Here is a 25,120-nt window from a genome sequence, read left to right as displayed (position 1 = left end):
AGGCTAAATTGCACATTTTTCCACAGTCAGCTCAGAAAAAAAGAGGCATTAAAGGATGGATAATGTGAAATCACACCTATTTGACATTTTCCAAAAGTAAATTCTGTAATTCATAAACACACAGAGACACAAGGATATGGATGTGACTGTATTTGAAAGTATTTCCAAAAAAAGATTTCACAGCCATCATTACAAAACATTATTTAGGGACTGAGTATCTGACTGATCTAAACTTTTGAATAAATTCAAGTTAGGATAATGGAGGACACATGTTTTTTCTATTTAATTTCCTGACGCCACTTTGTTAGCTCTCAGTTATCTGAGGATAAACACAGAAACAAAACATACCCGATAAATTAAAACTTTGAAGCAACACATTGCAGGTAAACATACATCCAAGAGGTCACACAAACAAAGTCATGAGTTCTCCGTTCTGGACAAGGTGGGAGACAGTTTCCCACCAGAGACGTTGGCAGGCGGCACAGATACAAAACAAAATGGACACAGGCTAAAAGCTCTAAATCCAACGCTCCTACAGCTAAGGCACCGGCAACGCTGAGTTGCAGTAAGTTAGTGCAGCGTGTCAATTTTATTACATACAGTCCTTTGAGTTCTCTGATGTCCGTGAAGCTCCACAGACGTCACGTTTGACATGCAAGGCTACCGGGTAGGAGAAGGACGCCTGCACACTGAGTCAGAGCGACTCCAGTTACAGCGCAGGAGAGAACAAATAATAAAAATACAACAACATCCAGTGTCCTTCGTCACATCAAGACGTAGCTCAAACTTTTGCTGCTCCCAATACAAACTACTTCTTTAAAATGGATAGATGGCTGATGGATGGACAAATGAATGGATGAATAAATTGGTTTTAACATTTATAATAAACTACAAAGACGCTGCTTTCCAGGTATCCCAGGAGTCATGTCATCATCATGAGTCATCAACGTGATGTGTTTTCATATCATGTCATATCTTATCGATGTATTTCAATATCAGCTTGATGTCCTGACATACCTTAACTTTGTTTATCTGTCAAGGTTTTCATGTCCCATGTTGGTGTTTCTGTGCTCTCTCTCTGGTTTCTGGTGTTCATCTCCTCTTTAATGTCTGCACTGTATAAGCGTCACTGCGGCCTTGAGATTTCACCAGTTCGTGTCTCTACTTTTTGTGTCCTTGTTTGAGTTGCAGCATGCTTATTTCCACATCACCTTTTTAGTTTTGAACGCCACGTGACTTTTCTGAAACTTCATCCGTGTCTGCATTTTAGTCTACCATCCACACTCCCTAATCCCGACGCAGAACAGTGGGTCTGCTACATCTTGTTCTTATTTCCGTTCATGAACACATCCAGAGTCATCACGTGTGTGCCTCTTTTCATCAGATGTTTTCCACATTCATCCAATATTTCATCACAAACAAAGACAGTTATGAATATATATATTTTTTTTAAAACTACACTATCCATTAATGTTAATATAAAAAAATAAAGTCTATTTATAAAGCCTTCATGTCACCAAATTTGTTTTTACTAATGTTTTGACATATTCCAATCAACAGGAATCAACAGGAACGCGTCCACTTAAAAGTGAACATCAGTTGTCAGATACCCTGACCTCGGACCTCGCCCTAATCTCCTGTGTGCGTCCTATGTGCGTCATCAAAGCAGCTTGCGTTGGCTGCCTCCTCCCCCTCCTCCTCCTCCCCCTCCTCCTCCATCCCCCGCCCCCTGCTGCCCAGTGTGGAGTTTTGTTTTCAGTCGTCACTTGGTCAAATGTTGGGGTCTCCCTCTAGCTTGGTGAGGTCAGACGCCGTACCCATGAACATGCTGCGGCCTCGTTCCAGCCGGCTCTTCTTATCCGTGAGCCGGAAAGCCTCCATGAACTCGTCGATGTCGATGCTGCCGTCGTGGTTGCTGTCGATGGTGACGGCCAAGTCGGAGATGGCCTCGTCCGTGATCTCCATCTTGAGGTAAACGCTCAGCAGCTTCCAGGTCTGCCGGAAGTCCTCTATGGAGATGAAGCCTGAGGCAGAGGAGATTACAGGTCAGACATGCACGGATGCAGAGAGGGGATAAAATCTCACAAAACAGGAAGATAAAGCAAGTCACTGCGTGGGCGGTGCGTTCAGGGGTCGGCATGAAGGACGCCGATAGATCAGTGGGCTAATCTGCACCCAGCTTCAGGAGATCGTGACCTGTTATCCTGACATCTTCCACACGTGACCAGTGGATTAACACCTCATAGAGAGCCGACACAGTTTATACCCCGACCAACCGACCGCCATGTATGACACACATCTTTTCTGATTTGGATTTATCGCATCCCGATGCAGCTGTTTCCTGTCGACGTCACTAGAAAAGCACCGCATTTTCAAATTTCAAACATTATCACTACATTTCTTTGTAGATCTGTTCTGGTGCATTTTGCTACCAGCCCCCAAATCTTTAGAAAATTGTGAATTAAAGGAGGAAAAAAGGGAAAAAAAAAAATAATTACACTAATGTAAATGATTATTTCTTTTTTCTTGGTCAAACATTGCTTCACTGTTTCTGTTCATTTAAGTTCATACTTTTTTTGTCCCTTCATGACAGTGTTGATATAAACTATTAAAACAAAAGAGTTTAGTAGTGGTAACTTAACTTTTCTTTTTTCAAACAAATATACAAACTAATATATGTTTAGTTCCTGTGACAGTTTCAACTTTCAAATATGAAATTATGGAACCTAAATCAATAGTTTCAATATTAGTTTTGTGTGCGTTCAACATGAAGTTGTTGTGAGGAATTTAACAAGGATCCAGATGTTTAGAGGGAGACAGAGGAGGTTGATATGTATGACATGATGACCTCTATTTAAGTGGGATGATAAATGAAGGAGAAGCTGGGTATTTAGAGCTCAAATCTGCCTGCAGCATTAAACAAAATACTGCAAAGTGGTATGAAGTAGCCGAAAGCGTGAGGCAAATTATGAAAATATTTGAGGGCTTTAATTTCTCTGACAACTAAACTTAAATCTAAAGTGAATAACTGTTCTCTGTCATTATTTTCTCAATTTCAATATATTTTAGATCCTTGATGGTAAACAGTTAATATAATATAAGGTGCAGTAGATTATTATTTTTTTTTTCCAAAAAGCTTGTTATTAAAAGTGTGAAAAAGATGTCGTGAAAAGAAATGTAAATATCTCCCAATGTACTGATGAATTACCTGAGTTGTCAGTGTCGACGATTCTGAAGATGGTTTCTAGAGTGGAGCGATGGCGGTACAAGGTCTCCAGCAGACTCTGATCGATGTGCTGCAAGGAGAGAAACGCAGAGTGAGAGAAGGTTTTTAAAAAATTCAATATTACACAAACATACAGACAGTGAAGTGATGAATAAAAAATAAAATCACTATATAATCTCCAAAACCGTGATATATATCTGTTGTAATAGCCGATAATGTGGCGTTGATAGTGAGGCATGTTAGTTTAGAATTCCAATATCTTCTTCTGAAATGTGTTGGCATTCTTGATCTATCCGTTTGGATTAAACTTCAAAATAAATATCCTGCCACTGGATTTTAAAATAAGGTGAACATTTCAGATTCAGGAGCGTCAGCGTCCTTACGTCTGTGTCTTTGTGTCCTTTGATGGCGAGCTCGCTGAACCACTCCTGGTAGTCGATCATGCCGTCGCTGGTCTTGCAGGTAACCAGCTGACAGCGCAGCATCCTCCAGGGTAGGTCCAGGTGCATCACGCTCTCCACCACAGAGGCCCAATCATTCAGAGACACGCGGCCTAACATGGGAATTTCACAATATCAAAAAGAGGAAACCGCAGCCCAGCACATATTTTAAACATAAGCCCGTTGTGTGCCTGAATCATCGTGACGTTCAGTTTTGTTAGACAGAATCAGAAAGGTTCGTTGTTAAAGTTCAAACACCAATGGCCATGGAGCTGCCATGCAAAGTGCACTAAAAAGGCCAGAGTCGGGATTGAACCACAAACCCTCAATTCAAAAGACCACCACGCTGAACCATCTGACCCACAACTACCAATTATGTTAAGATGGGCTGCATTAACTTAGATGATGTTTTTAATATTCTACCTCTTGAATGTCCTATGCTGACACTTGTGAAAACAGTCAGTTAGTTCCCTGTCTTTCTTTCTTGAACTGTATCCCTGACAACCAGGCCTTTTTGTCTCAATACATCAAGCTGAAGTTTCTGTGAAACTACAAAATGTTCTTGGCTAAACTTCTGGTGAACCTTTTTTTTTTTTTTTCCTATTCTGTACAGGGATAATCCTGTACCACAAAAGACACAAAGGTTTGAGCTCATATTTCTCTCCTGAGCCGTCTATATGAAAAAATAAAAGCACGCCATGGGAATAAAGACACAAAATAAAGCAACACTTGATCTGTGCAGGACAAACGTGAAAGTAACGCAACACTCACCTGAGCTGTCTTTGTCTAACTTTTTGAAGGCACAGATGAGGTCGGACTTGTGTGCAAACAGCTGCTCCCGCAGGACTTTAAGGGCTGAGCGCTCAGTCCGCCCGACACTGCAAGAGGAGACGTCAACTTAAACAGTGAGGGAAACAGGCATATCAATCCCTGCATTGGACGTCCATCCATCTAGCCAATATATTTATACATACAAACATGGACATGGATAAATTGACATATAAAAACAAATATGACAGAGGGATGATGGATGGCTGTATAAATATTTATTGATGGGTGATTTTAACGGTTCAGACAGCTGGCCCTCTGTGATTTCTTGTAGTTTCTTGTACCTCTGTCTCACAGTGAGCTCTCTGGTCATGTTGCTGGCCTGGTACTGAATCATATAAGGCATGAGGTCTGGACCCAGCTTCACATACGCGCCCCTGTTGCTTCCCACATCGTAGTAATTGGAGGCAGAAAACAGAGTGAGGACCTGAAGGAAACCAAAGAAAGAGAGGAGGAGGATCACAGTGATGCTTAACAGAGGAACACTCTACGTTTCAGGCAAATCTAACTGTCCAAACTATATTGAGGTGAAGAAGCACCGAGCCGAGGCAGCGGACAGTGGGATTGTCAGTGCCTCGCAGTCTGAGCTGACCTTTCGGTTGTGGCAGAACTCGTAGCCGTCCTGTTTGCACTCGTGGGAGCGGATGAGGAGCTGCAGGTTGTGTCGGTTCAGGAAGTCCTCGGTGACGTCGGGGCCCCAGTAACAGCCGCCGCCTCGGACCTCGTTGGGTACGCAGCCGTCTTGGGACATCGGGTCGCTCCACAATAAGTCCAGGACCTGGTACCGCAAGAGAACCAGAGCAGGGGGGGGGGGGGTTCATTTATTCAAAAAAACAAACATTCTGGTTGATAAACTATCCAGTCATGATATCAGCATCTGCTTTATCAAATACTTTGATGTCTTGAATGACAGATTAATCCTGGAACAAATGACTGTAAAGTTTCATGCAACATCATAAAGACTTGGGGAAATGACATGAGATCCAGGTGCTCATATTGTCTTCGGTGAATAATCTCTTGTCGGTTGGCAGACAATTGCATGAAAATGTGTCACAATTAGTGAATCATTGAGTGAAGGACACATAAACATGCTTCAGAAAGTGATTTAGAACTTTTAAATCCAATATTTAATCAGGTGATTCTACAGTCAGAGCGAGCACCTCAGCAAAATTCAACTGGGTCGGCACAATCAAATCAGCCAGATCTTGAGAACAAAATATTGTAAGAACAATCCCGGGGACTGGATTCAGAGTCGTACTGAAAATCAAAGTGGAGCGACCAGATCATAGGGTCAGTAGATCAGCGTGGATCAGAGCGTCAATCAGCTACTGGACGGTCTGTAGTGCGACGTGTTCATCAATACATGATGTCCCAAAAGAGCTTGATTGGATTCCGGTATGGAGAACAGTGCAGTCACTCAATAGCATCGATGCCATCATCATCCAGCTGACAGGATGTCATCCCAGTACTCAGTGTGTACCAGCTCTCACTTGTGACTAAAACAGGCCGCCAGGGGCGAATTTACCAGGTTTTTTCTTTTTGTTCTTATGCCAATGCCAGTCAGGCCGCATATTGCGAGGTTGTGAGCACAAACCCCACTTGTAGACGTCAGGTTCTCATGGAGTCTGTTTCTGACAGATCGGGGAGAAACACACTCCGCTGCGACCTGCTTGAAGTTATTTTGGAGGGCTCTGACACTGTGGTGCATATACGGCCTCATGATAAAACTAGTGGTGAGGTCGCTGGAAAACTAGAAAAGAATCAACCAGAAAGGACACAGAGAAGGAAATACTCTGTGGCCACCACCTGCAGAACCAGTTTTAAATGGGTCTGTCCTACTAAAGGCTTTTCCTTTTAACCTGTTGTGCCTCCAGTTGACAGCAGAGATAATGTCTCAGAAAACAGCCCGTTGAACATTTAACATTTAATAAAAATGTGTTTTGAACAGTTTCGTAAAATTCTCTTTCACTTTAACACATGATATTAAGGTAACCAAATGTTTTTCAGGACACAATGTGAGCTATTTTAAGTTTACTTGAACAAACGTAACATATGAGAGCCAGGAATAACTTTTAAAGTTTCATTTGGCGACTTCCAATCTGAGGGATTAATGATGCTGTGGATTACAGTATTCTAAGCCTTGCGTATAGGCACGAAATCCACTGCACCTCCTTGGACGTGAGGTTTGATTACAGATAAAGCGTTTGTCGTGCTGAGGCCCCGTAGGATGAATAAAGTTCATTTATAAATAAAGTCTGAACTGAACTGACCTGACCTCTCAGTAAAAATATCCTTCTCTCCATGACAAAAGTCACGACACCACATCCTCAGATGGAACCATGTGACGGCTCACAGCAAACAAATAGACAACACATACAAAGAAGGATATCACTTTCTCTGTTTAAGTCCATTCTAAAATATTTGAATAAATATAAAATATTTATTTTGCTTCATAGGGTAATTATTCAGAAATGCCGGATTTAACCTTAAACACAATTCTCCATCCAGAGCCACACGTGAAGCTGTTAAATGACTATTATTCTGAAAACAAAAGAAATGTTCTGTGGTGTTCATGGAATACGTGTAGGAAAAATCTAAATCATATCACATCGGGTCTAAAGACCGACGCACACACACACAATACAAGCAGTCATAATGGGAGTCCTCAATTGTTAAATAGTCTGGGAAGGTCGCTTCAAGCACCAGGGAACAATCACACACCAGGTTCACATGTCCAGGCGAGTAGAGTCACTATGCATCCATCCATCTTATAAACTTTTTTCTAGAGTCGCAGCAATTTCTCACACTTTGAAATGACTCTGATAAGAGATTCTCAGAACTTCTTTTGATAAATTACTAGATAACACAAATAGCAGAATTACATGATTAAAGCTACTGATACGGATAAGACAAACCACTTCAATGTATATCAAATATACGATCACCTGTGTGGTTCAATGCAAACATGACAACCATTTCCTTAAAATGAGCCGTTATCTATTTTAGATTTTTATCTAAGTATTAATCTAAAGCCTCTGTGAGAATGTAAGCTTGGGTGTATAATTTCTGTCTGTCTTCTTTGAAACATGGATAAACATGGTCCTGAAGAATTTCTGTGTGGTTGCTTCCTCACCTGCTTCCACTCATCTTTGACGGAGTCGCTTTTGATAGAGTCGGTGGACGTGGACAGAGCGTCTTTGTCTTTGTCTTTGTTTGCGGTGCGAACGGGAGAGTTGAAGACTGACTGTCTCCTGCGGGTCTCCAGTTCATCCATGTTGACTTTTATGCGCTCGGAGAAGTCCTGCAGCGAGCGGTTTTGGAAGCAGGCCTTCGTTCCAATGGGTTTGGGGAATGTGAGGGAGGGCCGTCTCTGGAACATCTTGTTGGTGGACCAGAGGTCCTCCTCCATGTCTGAGTCGATGGACGTCCCCGCCGAGGTGTGATGTCTCCTCCTTGGAGGCCTGAGTGCAGAGATGTACTGAAGGGAGAGGAGGACAGATTTCGTTACAGATTACCACAGTCCCAGTTCAACCAGCTGAGCACACGCTGGCTCCTCACGTTGTGTCTGTCCAGTCTGGTGAGAAGGCCGAGATCCGTGCTGTCCGAGATCCCGCCGTGCAGAACCAGAACTTTCTGATCAATCACGGTTGCCAATGGCAACCAGCTGAAGATCTTCTGCAGCAGCTTCAGGATGCGTTTACCGTGCATCTGTAGAGAAACACAGACATGAAGGACAGGTCGACTTTCTGCTATTAAAGGTGTTAAAGAACATTAATCTCTTCTAATGAAACTGAAATCATTCAAAGAAATATCTGAGTTCTCCCGCTGTCATCTACTACTTTTATACCAAAATAAACCTTATTATCTGCTTACTTTTACTTACCCTGACAAGAAAAACCTGACAACAAATCTTTTGTATAGTTAGTTGATTTATTTATTTGGCCTAATTTCATAGTCTTCATATAATAGTTAAATACCATAATATTTTCAATTTAAATACAATAAAGCACAATTACTCTTTGTTATGTTATTTTCCTTTTCTTATTTTTTTTCTATATGTTAATAATAATTTTTTAGCGCTGAATTTGGAATATTCTCTTTTTTTCATCTGCATACTTAACAAATCCAACTCTAAATATGAAATCAAAAGAATAGAAATATATGAGTATTGCGAACAGACCTACACATCTCACATATTTTAATTGCATCTTTACTTAGAAAACAGAAAATCTTCCCAACCACTCCTTAATTATTCTACTTCACTTAATGATGCTTGAATTGTCTCTTGAGGTTATGATTGGAATCCTACTCAAGAGGAATTGGTTTCCGTCCAAAACGTTGCACCGTCAGTGAGGCCAGAATTCCAGCTGTCTCATTCAGAAAAGTGGGACACGAGTACACATGTAAACCATTTGGCACGTCAGAGGTTCCCTCTGAGGGACCGGCTCAACCTGCCTGACTCATCAGAGGCCAGATGTCCTGCAGCCATCTGGTTCAATGACCTCAAATCCTCTTAGCTGTGAGGAGCACTGACCGTGTTTGTGTGCGTGGGGTGGGGGGGTTATAATTGAGCTTTCCTAGGACAGCCAAAGGTGACAGCAGTTACTTTGAGTCGCTGCTTTAAAGATAGCAGCGATCAGGACACATTAAGCATTAAAGTGAAACAATCATGGCAACCTGTTGATGGAGGAAACTGTGGCGATGTGTCAGGCTGTCACACTTACTTTGTATTTAGTCAACACCTCCTTGGTGAAGCCGTATCTAGACCCACCAGAGAAACACAAGTTAGAAACTCAACTTACAAATAGGCAAGGATACAAATAAAATGTTTGGTTTAACGATCCTTCGGGTGGCTTTCCTTTATCCACCTCAAGTTGACGATGTGGTCCTCGTGGTTTCCTCTGTTAAGGTGGACTTCACTCGGGTAGAGGAGCAGGAACGAAAAGAGGATGAGGAGGATCTCGATGGAGTCTCTGCCTCGGTCAACAAAGTCCCCATTGAACACGTAAGGTTTCTCTAAAGACGGCATGCCATTCTGAGAGGGACAGAGCAGCAAAATCAAGAAGTTAAGGGCACAATTTGAACTCTAAATGTGAAGAAGAACATTGTATGCAATGTAGAAAAACAAATAACATCTGAAATAAATTCAAGCTTCACTGGCATTTATTTAATTTAACTGTAACTTCTGTCATTTCAGGACAAATATACTATATTTAGATTCACATCCCAAACTATTCAAGTGGAAAACAAAGTGAATTAAAACCTATTGTTTAAGAGTAGAAAGCATCTTTTCCATTATGATTATGATAGCTGTGTCATGACACTATTGAGAACTTAAAAGCTTTGATATGAAATTAAATATTGCAATGCACCATGGACATTAACATAGAGCTATATCTATGTTTAGAGGCTCCAACCTTGTAGAAAATCAGAAGAAGGTCTTCAAGTTGTCCGTGCAAATCCCCTGAAAAACATAAATACACTGACTGAGTTGATTATTCCAAAGAACAAAACATTAAGTGGCTATCAACATGTCTGTATTAGAGAAAGTCACATCTATATTGGGGCTTAATAGATGAGTCAAAAAGGCTGACTTTAACTTTCTTTCACTCATAAAATCCCACCATCTCTCAAGTCTCCACTCTTATTTGCATCTATACTTCCGCACTACTATCAAAAAACATTATAATCGGTGTCAGAAATCTTGTCTTGCTTTCATCTCACCACAGATAGTGATTTCCTTGCTGTGGCAAGTGGAGATGCGGCTGATGTTTGGCAACATGCGGAGCAGTTTCCACGTCTCCAGGAGGAGCTGGAGGACGTAGCGCGAGTGCAGCTGCTACAGAGAGAGAGACTTGTCAGCAGGAGGGCCTCGGATGCGGAGATTCAATCAAGCAGCTGCGTTTCATGGGTTTACTCAAGCTCATTGGACAGACGTTTGTCAGCGCTGCATCATAATCTCATTTATACAAAATACATCAACAAGCTTTTTAAATATTCTTCATCGCAAACTGGATGTTCAACCGGACAGTAGGACATTTCCAATATTTTGGGGAGGGACATACTCCTGAATGCTGTCACTCAGTCAGTCAACACACCAACATCTGTGCATCTGCATGAGATACAGTATTTATTCATGTTGTAATCTATAAAAACACAACTCAAGTGTAATAGCCGGACTTCATTAGTCTCACTTACAAAGTTTTACAACCAAACCAGCATCAATTTCAAATATGTAAATGCATATTCAACATATATCAATTAAACTGACTTTAAAGCATTAGTCGACATGATGGGTTACATACATCTAACAATAATATTTTGTCATTTTTCGGCAGATTAAGTGGGTCCTGACTTGTTACTGTGTCATCTTGTGAGCACAAATGTTCTCCTTTAGTGGCATAACTACACACAAAAACTGAACATAAACACAATTTATCAGTCATGCACCTACTTTCTTGTTCCTGAAGGCCTCGACCAGACCAACAGCCTGCTCCACGGTCAGAGGGAAGGTGAGATGAGGTCCAGAATAAATCTCAGGAACCTCGATGTTCTGGTAGCAGAAGAACCGCTCCACTTCTGCGTCCCGGCAAACTTCGTTCTCTCGGAAGATGTGCGAGATTAAATTTCCTGCGAGGACGAAACATATCTTTTCAACTTTCAGCATGACAAATGGAGGAAACTAATCTTGACGTACGGAGCGAGATCTTACGTTCATTGCATGTCGGGGTGAAATTATCCATGAGGTACCCGAGGAAATTATAAAGCTGCACGGAGAGGAGAAGTGAAGGTTTTGAGTTCATCTGTGAACAAAATGTCCAATATAGTCACATGTGGCGGTGCGTCACCTTTATCTGCGCCTGTTCTCCAGAATACTCGATGGACTGGAAGATGTGCCACGTGTATCGGCGCCTCATCTCTGTGCGGGCGACGTACTGACGGTACCATCGCTGGATGAGGACGGCCGCTCTCATGGCTGAAAAGAGAAAAGACACAACATTAAAACTCACATCTTACTCTCAGCTGAAAAGGACAAGATTGTTTTCGTGGAAATACACACAATATGAAGCAATAACAGTAAAATGTTTGACCCCGGAATGAGCGTTTGACATTTGAGGTGCTAAACTTTGATGGTCAAGTGTCTAATATCACATTGTTATTGAATAAAAGGTTGTAGACTGTGCATTGAATGAAAGACATGACAAATACACTGATGTTAAGCCAAGTAAAAGCAAGCCCTCTATAGGGCTTCTACAAATGATTGTAGTTTCAAATCAAATCAAATCAAACTTGATTCATATAGCGCTTATCATACAAAACATTGCAGTACAAAGTGCTTCACACACAATAGTTTATCAAAAATGTAAAAAAAAAAGATGTACTTATGGTAGCTTTGTTTTAAAAAAGTAGCACACTTATTCGCATAGATTTCGATATATAACTATTTATCTTAGTAAATAGTGCAGAAGACTGGAAAACATTTTGTGGCTGTCCAATTCCCATTTGTAATCGCTAATATGAAGAATTTAGTGCTAACTGGAAATTATTCAGCTCACATTTCACAATAAAGAAGAACCGACGGTGGCCGCTAAATTTGTGAAAAGCATGAAAAATCTTCTCGTGTGCCACGTTGTATACTCTGACAAAATATAGTGACAGGCTCATGTCAATTTTTAGATACACACAGTCCCTTCATTGGCTGCCTATTTGTTAGAGGATTGATTTTTTTTAGAGTTTCTTTATTAATTTGAAGAATTTGAATAGCTTAAATTCATAACTTGTATATACAGATCTGATAGTACGACTGACAGTTCCCACTATTAGATTAAATATCATCAGTGCCTTCTTTTGAATCACTTTTAAACAATCTGTTGTTGTTTTAGGCCTGCTCCTATAAATGTTCTCCTTACACCGTTTCTATTTTACATTTTGAATCTGCTGCTGATCCAGTCTTGCTCTGTTTTGACAGTTATTCCCGCTTTAATGTTTGTTTTCAATAATCCTGTTTGTTGTGCAGAACTTTGTGGCACTGCTTTCAATGAGCACTCCATATCCAGAAATAAACATTATTATTGTTATTGTAGGAGGGGCTCATTTTAAAGCTGCACAAAGAGAAGAGAAGAAAACTACTGTGAGGTTTACACAGTTATAGACACATAAATACATGGTATGGATTATTGTATTTCATTTCAACAAGTTCAAAACACACACCTCTCACAAACGGAACATCTAAAACCACAGACTAACTTATTTCATCAAAGTACAACGTCCTAATCTTCATTCAAAACTATAAATAACAACTGGCAAGGTTAAGGCATTTCAATTTCAATTTGACAAAATAGACAAAAGTAGGCGGAAAACATACACTCCTTTGTTTTATCATTTTTTTTCCCATCATTTGTTTTTTGTACATTAGTAGCACCAGACATATTCTTCCTTTCTAAATATGACAGTGTAAAACAATATGAGCAGTATTTGTCCGGTCAGCAGCTTGTTTTTAACAACTAAAACTGATCCAGATATGTGAAAAGAGAATTTATGTCCAACATTTGCCAGATATCAACAACTCCAAGAAAGATGTGACAGATGTTTCTTACTTGTGACAGCTGCATGCAGCAGTGTGGAAAGACAAAAAGAAAAGAAGCACAGAAGCATGAAAACAAGGAACGATAATACAGATACAGGAAATAATCAAAGTGGGATAGTTCATGCTATGAGGCGGTTATAGTTTGTATTATCCGTTTGAAGCAGCGTTACCTTTTCCAGACTGCTTGTGGAACTGGTCGGACTTGGTGACCCCACATCCCATGACTGTTCCTGTCACAACATCACATGTAAGTAGGCATTCATCAACTGGTTGTCCATTATCTGTGTCTGTTTAAAGGTCCCCGACGATTTAGAACTATGTTAAGCTTCACAGTTGGTGTTGCATATAATACCTGGGTGACTTCAGGCATGCGTGCACACACGTTTAAAAACATCCAATAAACCCTGCTATTCATACTTTATTCATCCCCTTGGGGAAATTCCTTTCTCCACATATCGACCATTCCACTTTCTAGGATGCGGAGATGCAGCCACATTAAGGGGCTTCAGAGAGCTAATGGGCGTCAAGGGGCTGGGGAAACCACGGTGGTGACACGTCAGCTGTGGGATTCTGACCTGTGAACTCAGGAGCTGGAGTCTGGAGGATGTTAAACTTTGTGCCCTTTTAATCTCATTACCTCCTGTTTTGCTCCTGACCATTGATTGGCCTCAATCCTGCAGCGCAGGACTGTTTAGATCTGAATTCTAGGCAGTCTTACATAAAGCAACATGTAAAATAAAGGGAATGGATCAAATGTCCAACAAATCTGAGCTAATTTACAGAGAGAAGGGGACGAGGTGCTTGGAAATGTTTGGGTTTTAATGTTTGGTCTCGCAAATGAGGCAGAATTGAGTGTTTATGATTTGGAATAAACCCCAACTGAATTACATGAAGGTTAACAGCCATAATTCTGATTTTTTTATCCTAAAAATATGGATGATTTAACTGACATTAAGTAAATTGCAAGTTCTAAAACTGTGTCAGAACAACTGAAAGAAAATAAGTTTCACATCTTTACAGGCATTTATCATGAAACAGTTTTAGTTTGTTTTGTTTTGTTTTTTAAACCAAATCTTTGCTAAGACTTTCCTAAGATCTCATCCAGATTGTGAAAACTAGGAAACATATGGAAACAAGCTTCTCCGGCTCTCTTAAGGAGCTCTTCACTTACGTGGTCACCTTCTTCAGCACGTCTTCCCAGGTTACTCGGCTGTCAGCTTGCAGTTTCAGTAAGTATTCAAAAAGCCATTTGATGTGTTGCATCCTCCTCCGTTGCACCACGATCAGGCCAGAAACTGCAGTATGTCCATCAGACCAATCACTGTATGTGACTGAATGACAATAGCACTGCACAGATTGTTAACGGAGAGGCTTCATGTATGAAGCTATCCTCGCTGCACGGCTCCCGGCAGACTGCGCTGAAGCTGCTTTAGACTTTACTCCTGTGGTGTGATCGCATAATCAACGCACGAAGTCACAAGTGGATTACTTGAAGTAATGACTTGATGCGACTAGACCGGTCTTTATATAGGAAGATGGCAAAGAGCAGGGTTAAACATAGAGGCTGAGAGGGAGCGCAGCTTCTGTTTTTGGGCTTGTTTTTTGTTAGTGTTTTTGATTACAGGATGCTGAGCTGGTGTTTACATGTGAGCACAGGTGATTTTAATGGGGCAAAACAATCAGATCTTATACAAGCAAGACCCGACTGGATGAATGGAAATGTACAAAAAAATGATGTACATTAAAGACTTCAATCATCTGAAATGTAAATAATTACGTTTTAAAATATATACATATATAAGCCACAAAGAAAAAAAAATTTCTGTGTATATTGAATACTAATTTAACATTTGTGCTCATCAAATAAGATACACAATCATCACTCAACCGATCTCATATTATCTGGCCACACAAGGGACCTTGACCTTTTACCGTCACAATTTTTTCGAATAAATTTCACATTTGTGCCAAAATTATAGAAATTCTTAAAAGACATGACAGGCAGCCCTAGATAAAATAATGTAATAGTGAGAAGAGAAAAACAATTGAAGAGAGGGACCTTGGGACATCCTTAGCTGCTGGTTGAAAGCCCTGGTTGAAGGGTAAGTTTATAGTATAGCCACGCCAGAAAGAGGACAGCCACCATGGAGACATCTGAAGCTGCAGAGGTTTCCTCAAGGAGGTTGTGCAGGAGGAGAGCAGAGCTCTACCTGTGCACTCACTGGGGCTTGATCAGCTGTTCATGGTGGCCAGAAAGGGTCACCAAAATATTTCATGGCTGCAGGCAACATCCTTGATTAGTCCGGGTTGATTTACAATTTGATGCATGTCACAAGTGACAGAACAAGAATTTAATCTGAACAAAGCAAAGGGACTTTTATCACTTTTATCACACAAATAGGCCAATAATTGGTATCATTTGTAATAATTTGTAACACACTAAAAATGATATTATTTGACAGAAAATGTTGCTTTAATATGAAAGGTTTTTCCTCACCTGAAGTAGTTTTGTGTGGACATGCTTTGCGTACGTGAACTGCAGTTTGACTCCGGGACACTAGATGGCGGCGATGTGCAGTGCTCAAAGCAGTTCTCACTCCACAATGAGGGGAGCGAAGAAGGTTTCATAATGTTTACATGTGTGACAGCGGAGCGGGGCAGGACGGGGATGGGACCGGGTCTGACACCAGAACGGGTCTAATCTGATTTTACCAGGTCTGACGGGACAAGATCTTGTACCAGGTCCGAGAGGAGCGATACAGACCCGGTGAGTAACCGCATTGTGCTCAAGTCAGTGTGTATGTGGTGTCCTCTCGTGCAGCATGTCCTCCACACGTTGTTTAAAGAAGATAAGCAGGTGTCAAACTATCGAATCAAAATCGAGCACCGATGGTGATCAATAAGTCGTTATGTTGATGTAGAAACACTGAAGACCACTGTGCAAAATTGAATGCCGGGTTAGACGTGTGAATCTGCCAGACATATACAAAGGCAGACGTAGAACGTACTGAGAAAGTCTCTGCCACCTCTATTAAACAATGGGTAAGTACAACAACAAAAAACCCAAATAATTTGTTCAAAAACTTAACTTAATAACACCATTTAATTGCATTGCCTTTAGCATGCCTTTGGCATTTTACCACTTTTTTCTGATTACAATAAAGAGCCTAAAAATCACACCATTTTAAGCAAAATCCAGATGTGAAGCAGGGGTTTCTACTACAAATACTCTTTATTTGCCACTTATTGTCTGTAAAGTGCATATTTGTAATTGTACCCATGCTCAGAGGACTGACGCCACCATGAGATGATGCTCTGCTTGTGCAAATAGAAAAGTGATGCTCTCAGGTGAGTTTGCCTGATACTTTTAGTCCCCACTTATCAGAACGGCAGTAATGTTTCTTATATTTATAGTTAGATGTAGAGCATGGAAAAGATGGTCCGTTTGATATTCCTCCGATTTCTGCATGAACTGATTAAAAATGTTGATCTAAGGTCCATATCTAAATTACAAGTATTCCCATGCATAATTTCCATAATCCAATAATGCCAAACAACAATATTAATTTGTGATTCAACACAAATTATAAATGTTTACAGTGCTGCTGAAAAAGAGATGTAAAACTTTGATTTAGTAACTGCTTGAGTATCATCTCACTGTAATAACATTGAGCAATCATTTCCAGTAGCAGTCATCCTTACAGAATTGCGTCAATTGAGCTAGTTTTCTATTGGCTGTGAACAGCTCTGTGTGCTCATCATGCAACATCTCTGCTGGATTCAGCTTTGAGCTATTACTGGGTCATTCCAAAAGGGAAACTTATATAATCACCTAACTTCTACTGACCCAATGGTAGAGGCCAAACTGATATTGTAATAGAGGATTTCTCAATGGTGTTGATCTTTTCCAGGGTCATGAGAGGGAATGAGAGCCACATGTTTGACTTTTCAAAAGTTCCGATACCCTTCCTGACACCATCCTGAGTGAATTTCAAAGGCAGAAGGATTTAAACACCAAATGTATTAAATACATAAGCCACAATTTGGCTTTTACATTGTGGTGACCCATTTATTCATGTTTGTCATCTTCACAATGTCGTCCAAAACATGTTTATGTTACTGTTTCTGCAAGTGCGTCAAAATGTTAATAAGCTCTCAAATTCTCACTCTGCTAAAAAAAACTTTTCTTCTTGCTCTTATAGTCGTGTTTTACCTTTGTAGTACCGAACAGTGCATTTAAGACATTTTCATATTTACTTCCTGAATATTGAAAGTTTCTGTGTTTAAGAATAATTTAAAGGGGCGTACAGCACAATTTGTAACATCAGAAGGGATGTGGGGGCTGCACAGTGCTGTAGTCCTTGTTACTCACTGCAAGAACGTCCCTGGTTTGAAGCTTCTCTGCCTTTCTGTGTGGAGCTTGCTTGTTCTCCATGTGCATGCATGGGTTTTCCCCGGGTACTCTGATTTTCTCCCACAACTCAGGAACATGTGTGACTCTAAATTACCTGCAGGTGTGAGTGATAGTATGACCCCTGTGTCGCCCCCACTGACCCTAAAAGGAATAATCTGTGCAGAAGATGGATGGACAAACAGCTTTAAAGTCAATTTGAGTTCAATGTGCAACCTGCACAAGTATGAGGTGGGATTAAACGTACAAGACTTATTGTGAAAAGTGAGGAACAGTAAATAAATAGTTATATCACAACTGACATATTTCGTGGAAAAACCACACTAAGTTATTCCTCGTAGAAAGACAAGTTAAACCTTCTGCACGGCCTTCGGTTAACTTGAGCGTAGCCTTAAGCAACCTTCACAAACATCCTATGTTTGATATCTCTGAAGAATGTGAATTCAGTATCAGTCAGCGGTATCAGCTCAGTGTCTGCGGCAAACATCTGACTGGCGATCTCGTCATCGACCGGCGCTGTGAAAAGACTCCATTCAGTCAACTTTGGACACAACAAAGACCTGCAGTGTGCAGTCGCACTCTGCTGGTCAAATCAAAGATATCATCTGTTCTTTTAAGAACACACAGGCTTCGCTTGTGTTCAAAAGCTTCATCTAACATATTAAATGTGGATTTCTCATTAATTCATGTAAAGTTTTAAGCAATGTTCTTCTCAAGTGATTGTGACTGGTAAGCTACATTCCTGCTGAGTGTGTGATGACTTATTGTAAGTGTGTTTTCTTATCAAAATATATGTCAGTCATCAGGATGTTATTAGAATACGTAGAGTTTCAATTCATAGCTTGGCATGTTGTAGGACAAACAGTCTTATCTTTTACAGGTTTTGTTTGTTGGTTAATGATTTGAGTCACTCACAAGCAACACATGTTAACCTTTTTTTTTTTTTTTTCCATTTATTGGTCTCATATATGAACTCTACACTGCATTTCACAAGGAGCTAAAAGGTAATGCTTGTTTACACATACTAGTTAGTTCTTTAAAAAGTGGTCGACTTACTGCAACTGCAGAATATCTCCGTAGTTACTTTTGTCTCCTTCAGTTAGGCCTGTTTTGATAATGTGCGCATCATTCGAACTTTATACTATCAAACTTTGTCTTTCCACTGTCAAGCAGGTTATTGTATGTCAAAGGTCTTCACTGACCGTTGGTAATATAATGATAAAACCACAAAACAAGTAAGGACAACAATCCTGTAAATACCATTGAAAAGTGGATAAAAAGAAAATGGTACACTACGAGGGATTATATGAGTGTCCTATTTAATCAAAAACACATATAAGTATATTAAAAAGCTGCAGTATTAAAATGACCAAAGAAAGGTCAAACTAATGCCAAAACCAAAGTAGTTGTATTAAATAGAACAGAACAGGATGCTAAGAATAATACTGACTTTTAGTCCATGTGTTGGGGAAAAACACATAAAATATTGTGTTACTGTAATGCCACGACTACTATTCTCACTGTGCACTTGTATGAAATTAATGATTACATGATTAGAATTATGAAAGTTATATTGAGCGTGTTAGTCATGACAGTTGATATATGTGAGACATACTGTACAGACCAAAAGTTTGGACACACCTTCTCATTCAAAGAGTTTTCTTTATTTTCATGACTATTGACATTGTAGATTCACACTGAAGGCATCAAAACTATGAATTAACACATGTGGAAATATGTACTTAACAAAAAAGTGTAAAACAACTGAAAACACGCCTTATATTCTAGGTTCTTCAAAGTAGCCACCTTTTGCTCTGATTACTGCTATGGACACACTCTGCATTCTCTTGATAAGCTTCAAGAGGTAGTCATCTGAAAGGGTTTTCACTTCACAGGTGTGCCCTGTCAGGTTTAATAAGTGGGATTTCTTGCCTTATAAATGTGGTTGGGACCATCAGTTGTGTTGTGCAGAAGTCAGGTGGATACACAGCTGATAGTCCTACTGAATAGACTGTTAGAATTGGTATTATGGCAAGAAAAAAGCAGCTAAGTAAAGAAAGACGAGTGGCCATCATTACTTTAAGAAATGAAGGTCAGTCAGTCCGAAAAATTGGGAAAACTTTGAAAGTGTCCCCAAGTGCAGTCGCAAAATCCATCAAGCGCTACCAAGAAACTGGCTCACATGAGGACCACCCCAGGAAAGGAAGACCAAGAGTCACCTCTGCTGCTGGAGGATAAGTTCATCCGAGTCACCAGCCTCAGAAATCGCAGGTTAACAGCAGCTCAGATTAGAGACCAGGTCAATGCCACACAGAGTTCTAGCAGCAGACACATCTCTAGAACAACTGTTAAGAGGAGACTGTGTGAATCAGGCCTTCATGGTAGAATAGCTGCTAGGAAACCACTGCTAAGGACAGGCAACAAGCAGAAGAGACTTGTTTGGGCTAAAGAACACAAGGAATGGACATTAGACCAGTGGAAATCTCTGCTTTGGTCTGATGAGTCCAAATGTGAGATCTTTGGTTCCAACCACTGTGTCTTTGTGCGACGCAGAGAAGGTGAATGGATGGACTCTACATGCCTGGTTCCCACCGTGAAGCATGGAGGAGGAGGTGTGATGGTGTGGGGGTGCTTTGCTGGTGACACTGTTGGGGATTTATTCAAAATTGAAGGCATACTGAACCAGCATGGCTACCACAGCATCTTGCAGCGGCATGCTATTCCATCCGGTTTGCGTTTAGTTGGACCATCATTTATTTTTCAACAGGACAATGACCCCAAACACACCTCCAGGCTGTGTAAGGGCTATTTGACCAAGAAGGAGAGTGATGGGGTGCTGCGCCAGATGACCTGGCCTCCACAGTCACCGGACCTGAACCCAATCGAGATGGTTTGGGGTGAGCTGGACCGCAGAGTGAAGGCAAAAGGGCCAACAAGTGCTAAGCATCTCTGGGAACTCCTTCAAGACTGTTGGAAGACCATTTCAGATGACTACCTCTTGAAGCTTATCAAGAGAATGCCAAGAGTGTGCGAAGCAGTAATCAAAGCAAAAGGTGGCTACTTTGAAGAACCTAGAATATAAGGCGTGTTTTCAGTTGTTTCACACTTTTTTGTTAAGTATATAATTCCACATGTGCTAGTTCATAGTTTTGATGCCTTCAGGGTGAATCTACAATTTTCATAGTCATGAAAATAAAGAAAACTCTTTGAATGAGAAGGTGTGTCCAAACTTTTGGTCTGTACTGTATGCGACAGCAGCTCTGCACCTCTGCAATTGTATTTTTCATCCAACGATTCATTGAAACTGAAGTATTTTGTATAATGACCAGTTATGAATGCAGTTCTGCCAAAAGCAGCTGTGTTTATTTCTAAATGTATTCTTGCAACTGGCCCATGATTTATAATCACTTTTAGTGTAGTAAAATATATATTTTAGATGAGTGATTTATAAATGAGACCACTCTGCATGAGATGCCCAGGGTGCATCATAAAAACACAAATTCTGTCATATGACCAACCTAAATGTCTCAGAGAGGACTTCTTTATTGCACCATGACAATCATTTCTGCACGCTTGTGAAACAGGGTGGGACCTTGAACTCAGTCTGCTCCGGAGTGTTTGAAACGTCTTCTGCTGTCACACTCGCTGTCCCGACCGGAGCTTCACGATCGGGAGGATGAAGATCGCCGTGCTGGGGGCCACCGGGCAGACCGGGCAGTTTCTGATCAACCAGGCGCTGCAGCAGGGTCACACGGTCACTGCCATCGTCAGGAACCCGGCCAAGCTCACCATTCACCATGACAACCTGAAGGTGATTATGTGGGTTCAAAGTTCAGGGGTTTATATGAGGCAAAACATCTGGAGCGACTCCTCGTCTGTAACACCTGCTGTCACACGTGCTGTCCTCAGTGTGATAGGCTTAATATCCGCACATCAATTCAAGGCTGATTCTATGATAATAATGTGTCTTAACGACCTCAGTAGTTTATAGGAAACTATTAAAAATGGATAAAATGCTCTCTTTATGCTATGAACACAACCATTTTTTAAAATACTTTGCAGCTATACTAGCGTGCTTAGTTAAAGTTATTAGCAGCCACCACTAAACAGCTGTTTGCCTTTATATAGTTTGTCTTTATATAGAAAATCTGATTTATCGTGTGTTATTTACTTACTTAGTCATGTATGACCCGTCCGTTGATAAATCCTGGTAATGTTTTGAGATGCTGACTCATGCTGACGGGGATCAGCAACTTTAATCGTTGTGCAACCCACAATCCTCAATACCAGAGGGAAAAATGGAGAACCTTGACCACTAGTTTGATGGAAAGAATCATCGGATGTCTTGAAATTATGTTACTTGAATCAACATGCATGCAGTTGATATTTTTTTAACCATGAAGTACATCTAGCAATACTGTTATGAATGATTATTTACAATTGATTGTATGTTTGATCATTAGTGTCAAGAAATACATATTGAGTAAAGGAAATATGTGGAGTGCTCCCTTCTAATATTTATGGAATTTTGTGTCTTTATAAGTTATTTCCCAGGGCAGAACAAATAAAAATGAAATACTTTAATTGACAAATTGGCCAAAACATGAAAGAAAATATTACAAGTATCAAAATATCAGCTGTAGAATAAAGTATCAGATAAATTAAATTACGAGACGGTATGACTTTTCTTATTTCTTCCCAATTACAAGGGAAATGTGGCAAAATGTTTCACATTTGCAAAGTTTCATTACCATTCTTTAACTGTCCACTATGGAAAATCATCATAAAAAGATTGATTTTCCATATTTATACCAATGAAAGTTTTCATTACTCACATCAGCTTCAACAAATAGTTTTTTCCATGCAGCACTCAAACCTGAACCTTTACAGAAGGCTGTGCGACACGATGGCCCAGCCCAGCCCTCTCAGCTGTCACTGATGAGTGCAGTTACGTGTCAGTATGAGAAGCGGTTGTTGGTCAGAGGGTCAGAGTGTGGCTGAGGATCACTTGGCAGGGTGGATTATCTTTCACTTGCAATGTTGAGGGTTTGAGCCCCCCATCTCACCACCTCCACATGTCCAAGTGTCCTTGAGCAAGACACTGAACCCTCCTTTACTCTGAGCTGAACTAAATCTGATGTTGCTGGCTGTGTTGATAAGAATCAACAAAACATACAGACAAAGTAATTTTCCGTCCTTCTGTATTTGCAGGTGGTGACTGCTGATATTTTCACAGCAGACAGTCTGACGAGCCATTTCAAAGGACACGATGTGATCATGTCCTGCCTTGGCTTTCCTGCCACCTTCATCTCGAAGGTGACAGGTTACAGTACGTCCATGGCGTCTATCGTCAATGCCATGCGAGAAGCGCGGGTCAACAGGATAATCACCATGACCTCCTGGTACACAGAGCGTAAGTACAGGACCCAGACGATGGCCTGAAGGTCATTTGTGTGATGTTCAAACCTTAACTGCCTGATGATGTGTGTGAGAATGACTTGCACTACATTTCAGAAGAGGAGTGTTATCATTTTGGCTTTCAAACAAACATTTAATGCTTCTCACTTTCTGCGTTTCTTATACTGAGGTTGCTTTTAATGGCACTTGATTTAAAACTGTTCTTTTGGTGTTTCCTCTTTGGCATACACATTCTCCAGTCGATATTCTCTCACTGAAATCTTGAATGTAATCCAAAACTTCAAAAATGCTTCAAACTCAAGACCAACAATGTAGAGTGATATCCATCCATGCACTCATCTTTTAAATTAGCTTTATCCAGAGTTCGGTCACGAGCTGCAGGCCAGAACAGACGACCACATTCACAACTACGATCGATTTAGAGCCGCCAATTTAACAGCATGTCTTTAAGTTATGAAACCAAACCAGAATAACTGGAGAAGAACCTTGAAGGCACAGCTCCAAACTGAACACTGAAAGCTCACAGGTCCTGATTTGTCTGGGTGACATTTGATATTTTCCTAAATGTTGTATTTTTTTTTATATATTTGTTGAAATGTTCATGTTTGTTGGGCTGACTCCCAAAGTTCTATCTGTTGAAATCTCTTATTTGTTGAGATATTCAAGTTAACATTTTTGTGGATGCACCCACTACCACCGTCATGCAAAAGCAGTAGCCTTCCGAAGAAACCTCTGGTATGAAAGACTTGGTGTGAAAAAAATTTATTAATTAATTGTTTCAAAAATGCTTGACCCTTTCAAGCCAATGCTAACTGTAGCCACAGTGTAGGCCGGGCTATAAATGTGGCCATTGATGGCATAGCTACAGCATTAGAATATCTACATCATTAAGTTCTTCAAAAAATAGCTTTCTGCACCTGAGCTTCACTTTGTCGTTGTCATTCTTTTTCAGCCAACGCAGGGAGTCAGTCTCCCTTCCTGATCCGCTTCCTTCTGCTGCCGATGATTCGAAGCGTCCTCACCAACATGTACGAGATGGAGAAGTTTCTGCAGAAGACCGACGACATCAACTGGACCGTGGTTCGCCCTCCCGGCCTCAAGAACCTGCCGGCCTCAGGTAAGAGCAGAGAGTCTGGACGTCACTGAGACGTCAGCCGAGCTTCATTCAGTGAAGAGCTTTCACCGTGCCCTCAGGATCCACTTGGTCACAGTGCAAGCTTGTTACCATGTTGCCCACATGACTAAATGCATCAAATTTCAAGCATTTATTTCAAGTTTATTTTTCCTGTTTTGAAGGACAAAACAAAAAATACTATATTCCTAATCTGTCTGCTGCAGCGCAAGAATTCCTGACCCATGAAGGATACTTCGTGCCCAACACCAGTGGTAAGCCTGTGGGAAGAGGGGATGTGGCTCGCTTCATGCTGTCTCTACTCAACAGCAACGCCTGGGTCAAGCAGGGAGTCGCCATCACTACCAAATGAGACAGAGGGAGCTTGTGTCGCCTCATCCAACAAAAAGCTCTGTTCACGCACAAGCTTTGGCTTGCTTCTAACCATGAAGATATCAAGCTTTTAAACCCTGAGTACAGTGGTTACAGTACAACAACTAATTAAAGCTGCAGTTGTCAAAAATGTTTTTATCCCAGGTTAAATGAGTCAGCACTGTGAGCTCCTAAAAAAAGAAGTCAGTCTTATTCTATTGTAGCCTGGATTAATGAAGACGGACCATCTTCATGATGAGAGATGTCACTTGAGCTAGAAAATCTATGTTTTTACTGAATTGGGGTATGAAATGCTAACTGATGCATTTAATGACATTATTGCCTTATGTGATCTAATGAATGTTTCTTTATTTACAATTGTTTGACACTTTTTTTGTCCACTCAGTGCACTGCACTATAAACAAGTTGTTGTAATACACTGTTTTACCACGTGGAGGCAGTCTTGTGTCAACTAAGTGAAAGGTAATTTGACAAACCAACAAAGATGTCTCAGATATTTTAGGGTGAATAAAAATCGTAATTGAAAAAAATATGTTGTCAATTATTCAGACACACACACACACTTGCTTTTCATTGATTTTTAGTTGTGATGGTGAATGCCTCAGACAGCAGAAACCTGATGTGAAGGAGCAGGTAACATGGGGAGACAAGCCCCTACGTGGCATACACCACCACCACATAGAGGAAATGGCTGCTTTCAAAAAGA

General features: G+C 40.6%; 2 protein-coding genes across 3 annotated transcripts; one reads left to right on the top strand and one right to left on the bottom strand.

Annotated features, from left to right (window-relative positions):
- Positions 1-136: 136 nt before the first annotated feature.
- ppef2a (protein phosphatase with EF-hand domain 2a) lies at positions 137-14,536 on the bottom strand. The gene is made up of 17 exons (XM_080467164.1): positions 14,253-14,536; positions 13,247-13,311; positions 11,343-11,470; positions 11,207-11,261; positions 10,949-11,124; positions 10,219-10,333; positions 9,912-9,958; positions 9,363-9,529; positions 9,219-9,255; positions 8,053-8,202; positions 7,628-7,972; positions 5,087-5,272; positions 4,779-4,921; positions 4,438-4,544; positions 3,610-3,779; positions 3,209-3,296; positions 137-2,024 (listed from the first exon to the last, which is right to left on the bottom strand). Exons 3-17 carry the CDS (start codon positions 11,466-11,468, stop codon positions 1,771-1,773), a joined length of 2,166 nt encoding a protein of 721 aa, XP_080323290.1. The 5' UTR covers positions 11,469-11,470; positions 13,247-13,311; positions 14,253-14,536; the 3' UTR covers positions 137-1,770.
- A 1,140-nt stretch (positions 14,537-15,676) lies between these two features.
- Positions 15,677-24,849, top strand: LOC308111812 (flavin reductase (NADPH)-like). 2 transcript variants are annotated; one of them, XM_080466851.1, is made up of 6 exons: positions 15,682-15,848; positions 16,369-16,429; positions 21,077-21,303; positions 22,704-22,905; positions 23,863-24,027; positions 24,249-24,849. In XM_080466851.1, exons 3-6 carry the CDS (start codon positions 21,169-21,171, stop codon positions 24,392-24,394), a joined length of 648 nt encoding a protein of 215 aa, XP_080322977.1. In that variant the 5' UTR covers positions 15,682-15,848; positions 16,369-16,429; positions 21,077-21,168; the 3' UTR covers positions 24,395-24,849. The 2 variants fall into 2 exon arrangements, with proteins under 2 accessions (XP_080322976.1, XP_080322977.1); XM_080466850.1 differs by lacking the exon at positions 16,369-16,429 and having other exon boundaries at positions 15,677-15,848.
- Positions 24,850-25,120: the final 271 nt, after the last annotated feature.

This window comes from Lipophrys pholis (assembly GCF_963383615.2).
Source record: "Lipophrys pholis genome assembly, chromosome: 7".
NCBI classification, from domain to species: domain Eukaryota; kingdom Metazoa; phylum Chordata; class Actinopteri; order Blenniiformes; family Blenniidae; genus Lipophrys; species Lipophrys pholis.
Note: the sequence above shows the minus strand (reverse complement) of the source record. Positions and strands in the feature narration are given on the sequence as shown.

Excerpts from the sequence above, each read along its gene's own strand:
- ppef2a (XM_080467164.1), bottom strand. The coding sequence starts at position 11,468 with ATGAGAGCGGCCGTCCTCATCCAGCGATGGTACCGTCAGTACGTCGCC. Across the intron at positions 9,959-10,218 it reads CAAGGAAATCACTATCTGTG|GGGATTTGCACGGACAACTT; the intron begins GTGAGATGAAAG and ends TATGTTTTTCAG. Across the intron at positions 9,256-9,362 it reads GACCACATCGTCAACTTGAG|ATACGGCTTCACCAAGGAGG; the intron begins GTGGATAAAGGA and ends TGGTGGGTCTAG.
- LOC308111812 (XM_080466850.1), top strand. The coding sequence starts at position 21,169 with ATGAAGATCGCCGTGCTGGGGGCCACCGGGCAGACCGGGCAGTTTCTG. Across the intron at positions 21,304-22,703 it reads TTCACCATGACAACCTGAAG|GTGGTGACTGCTGATATTTT; the intron begins GTGATTATGTGG and ends CTGTATTTGCAG. Across the intron at positions 22,906-23,862 it reads GACCTCCTGGTACACAGAGC|CCAACGCAGGGAGTCAGTCT; the intron begins GTAAGTACAGGA and ends ATTCTTTTTCAG.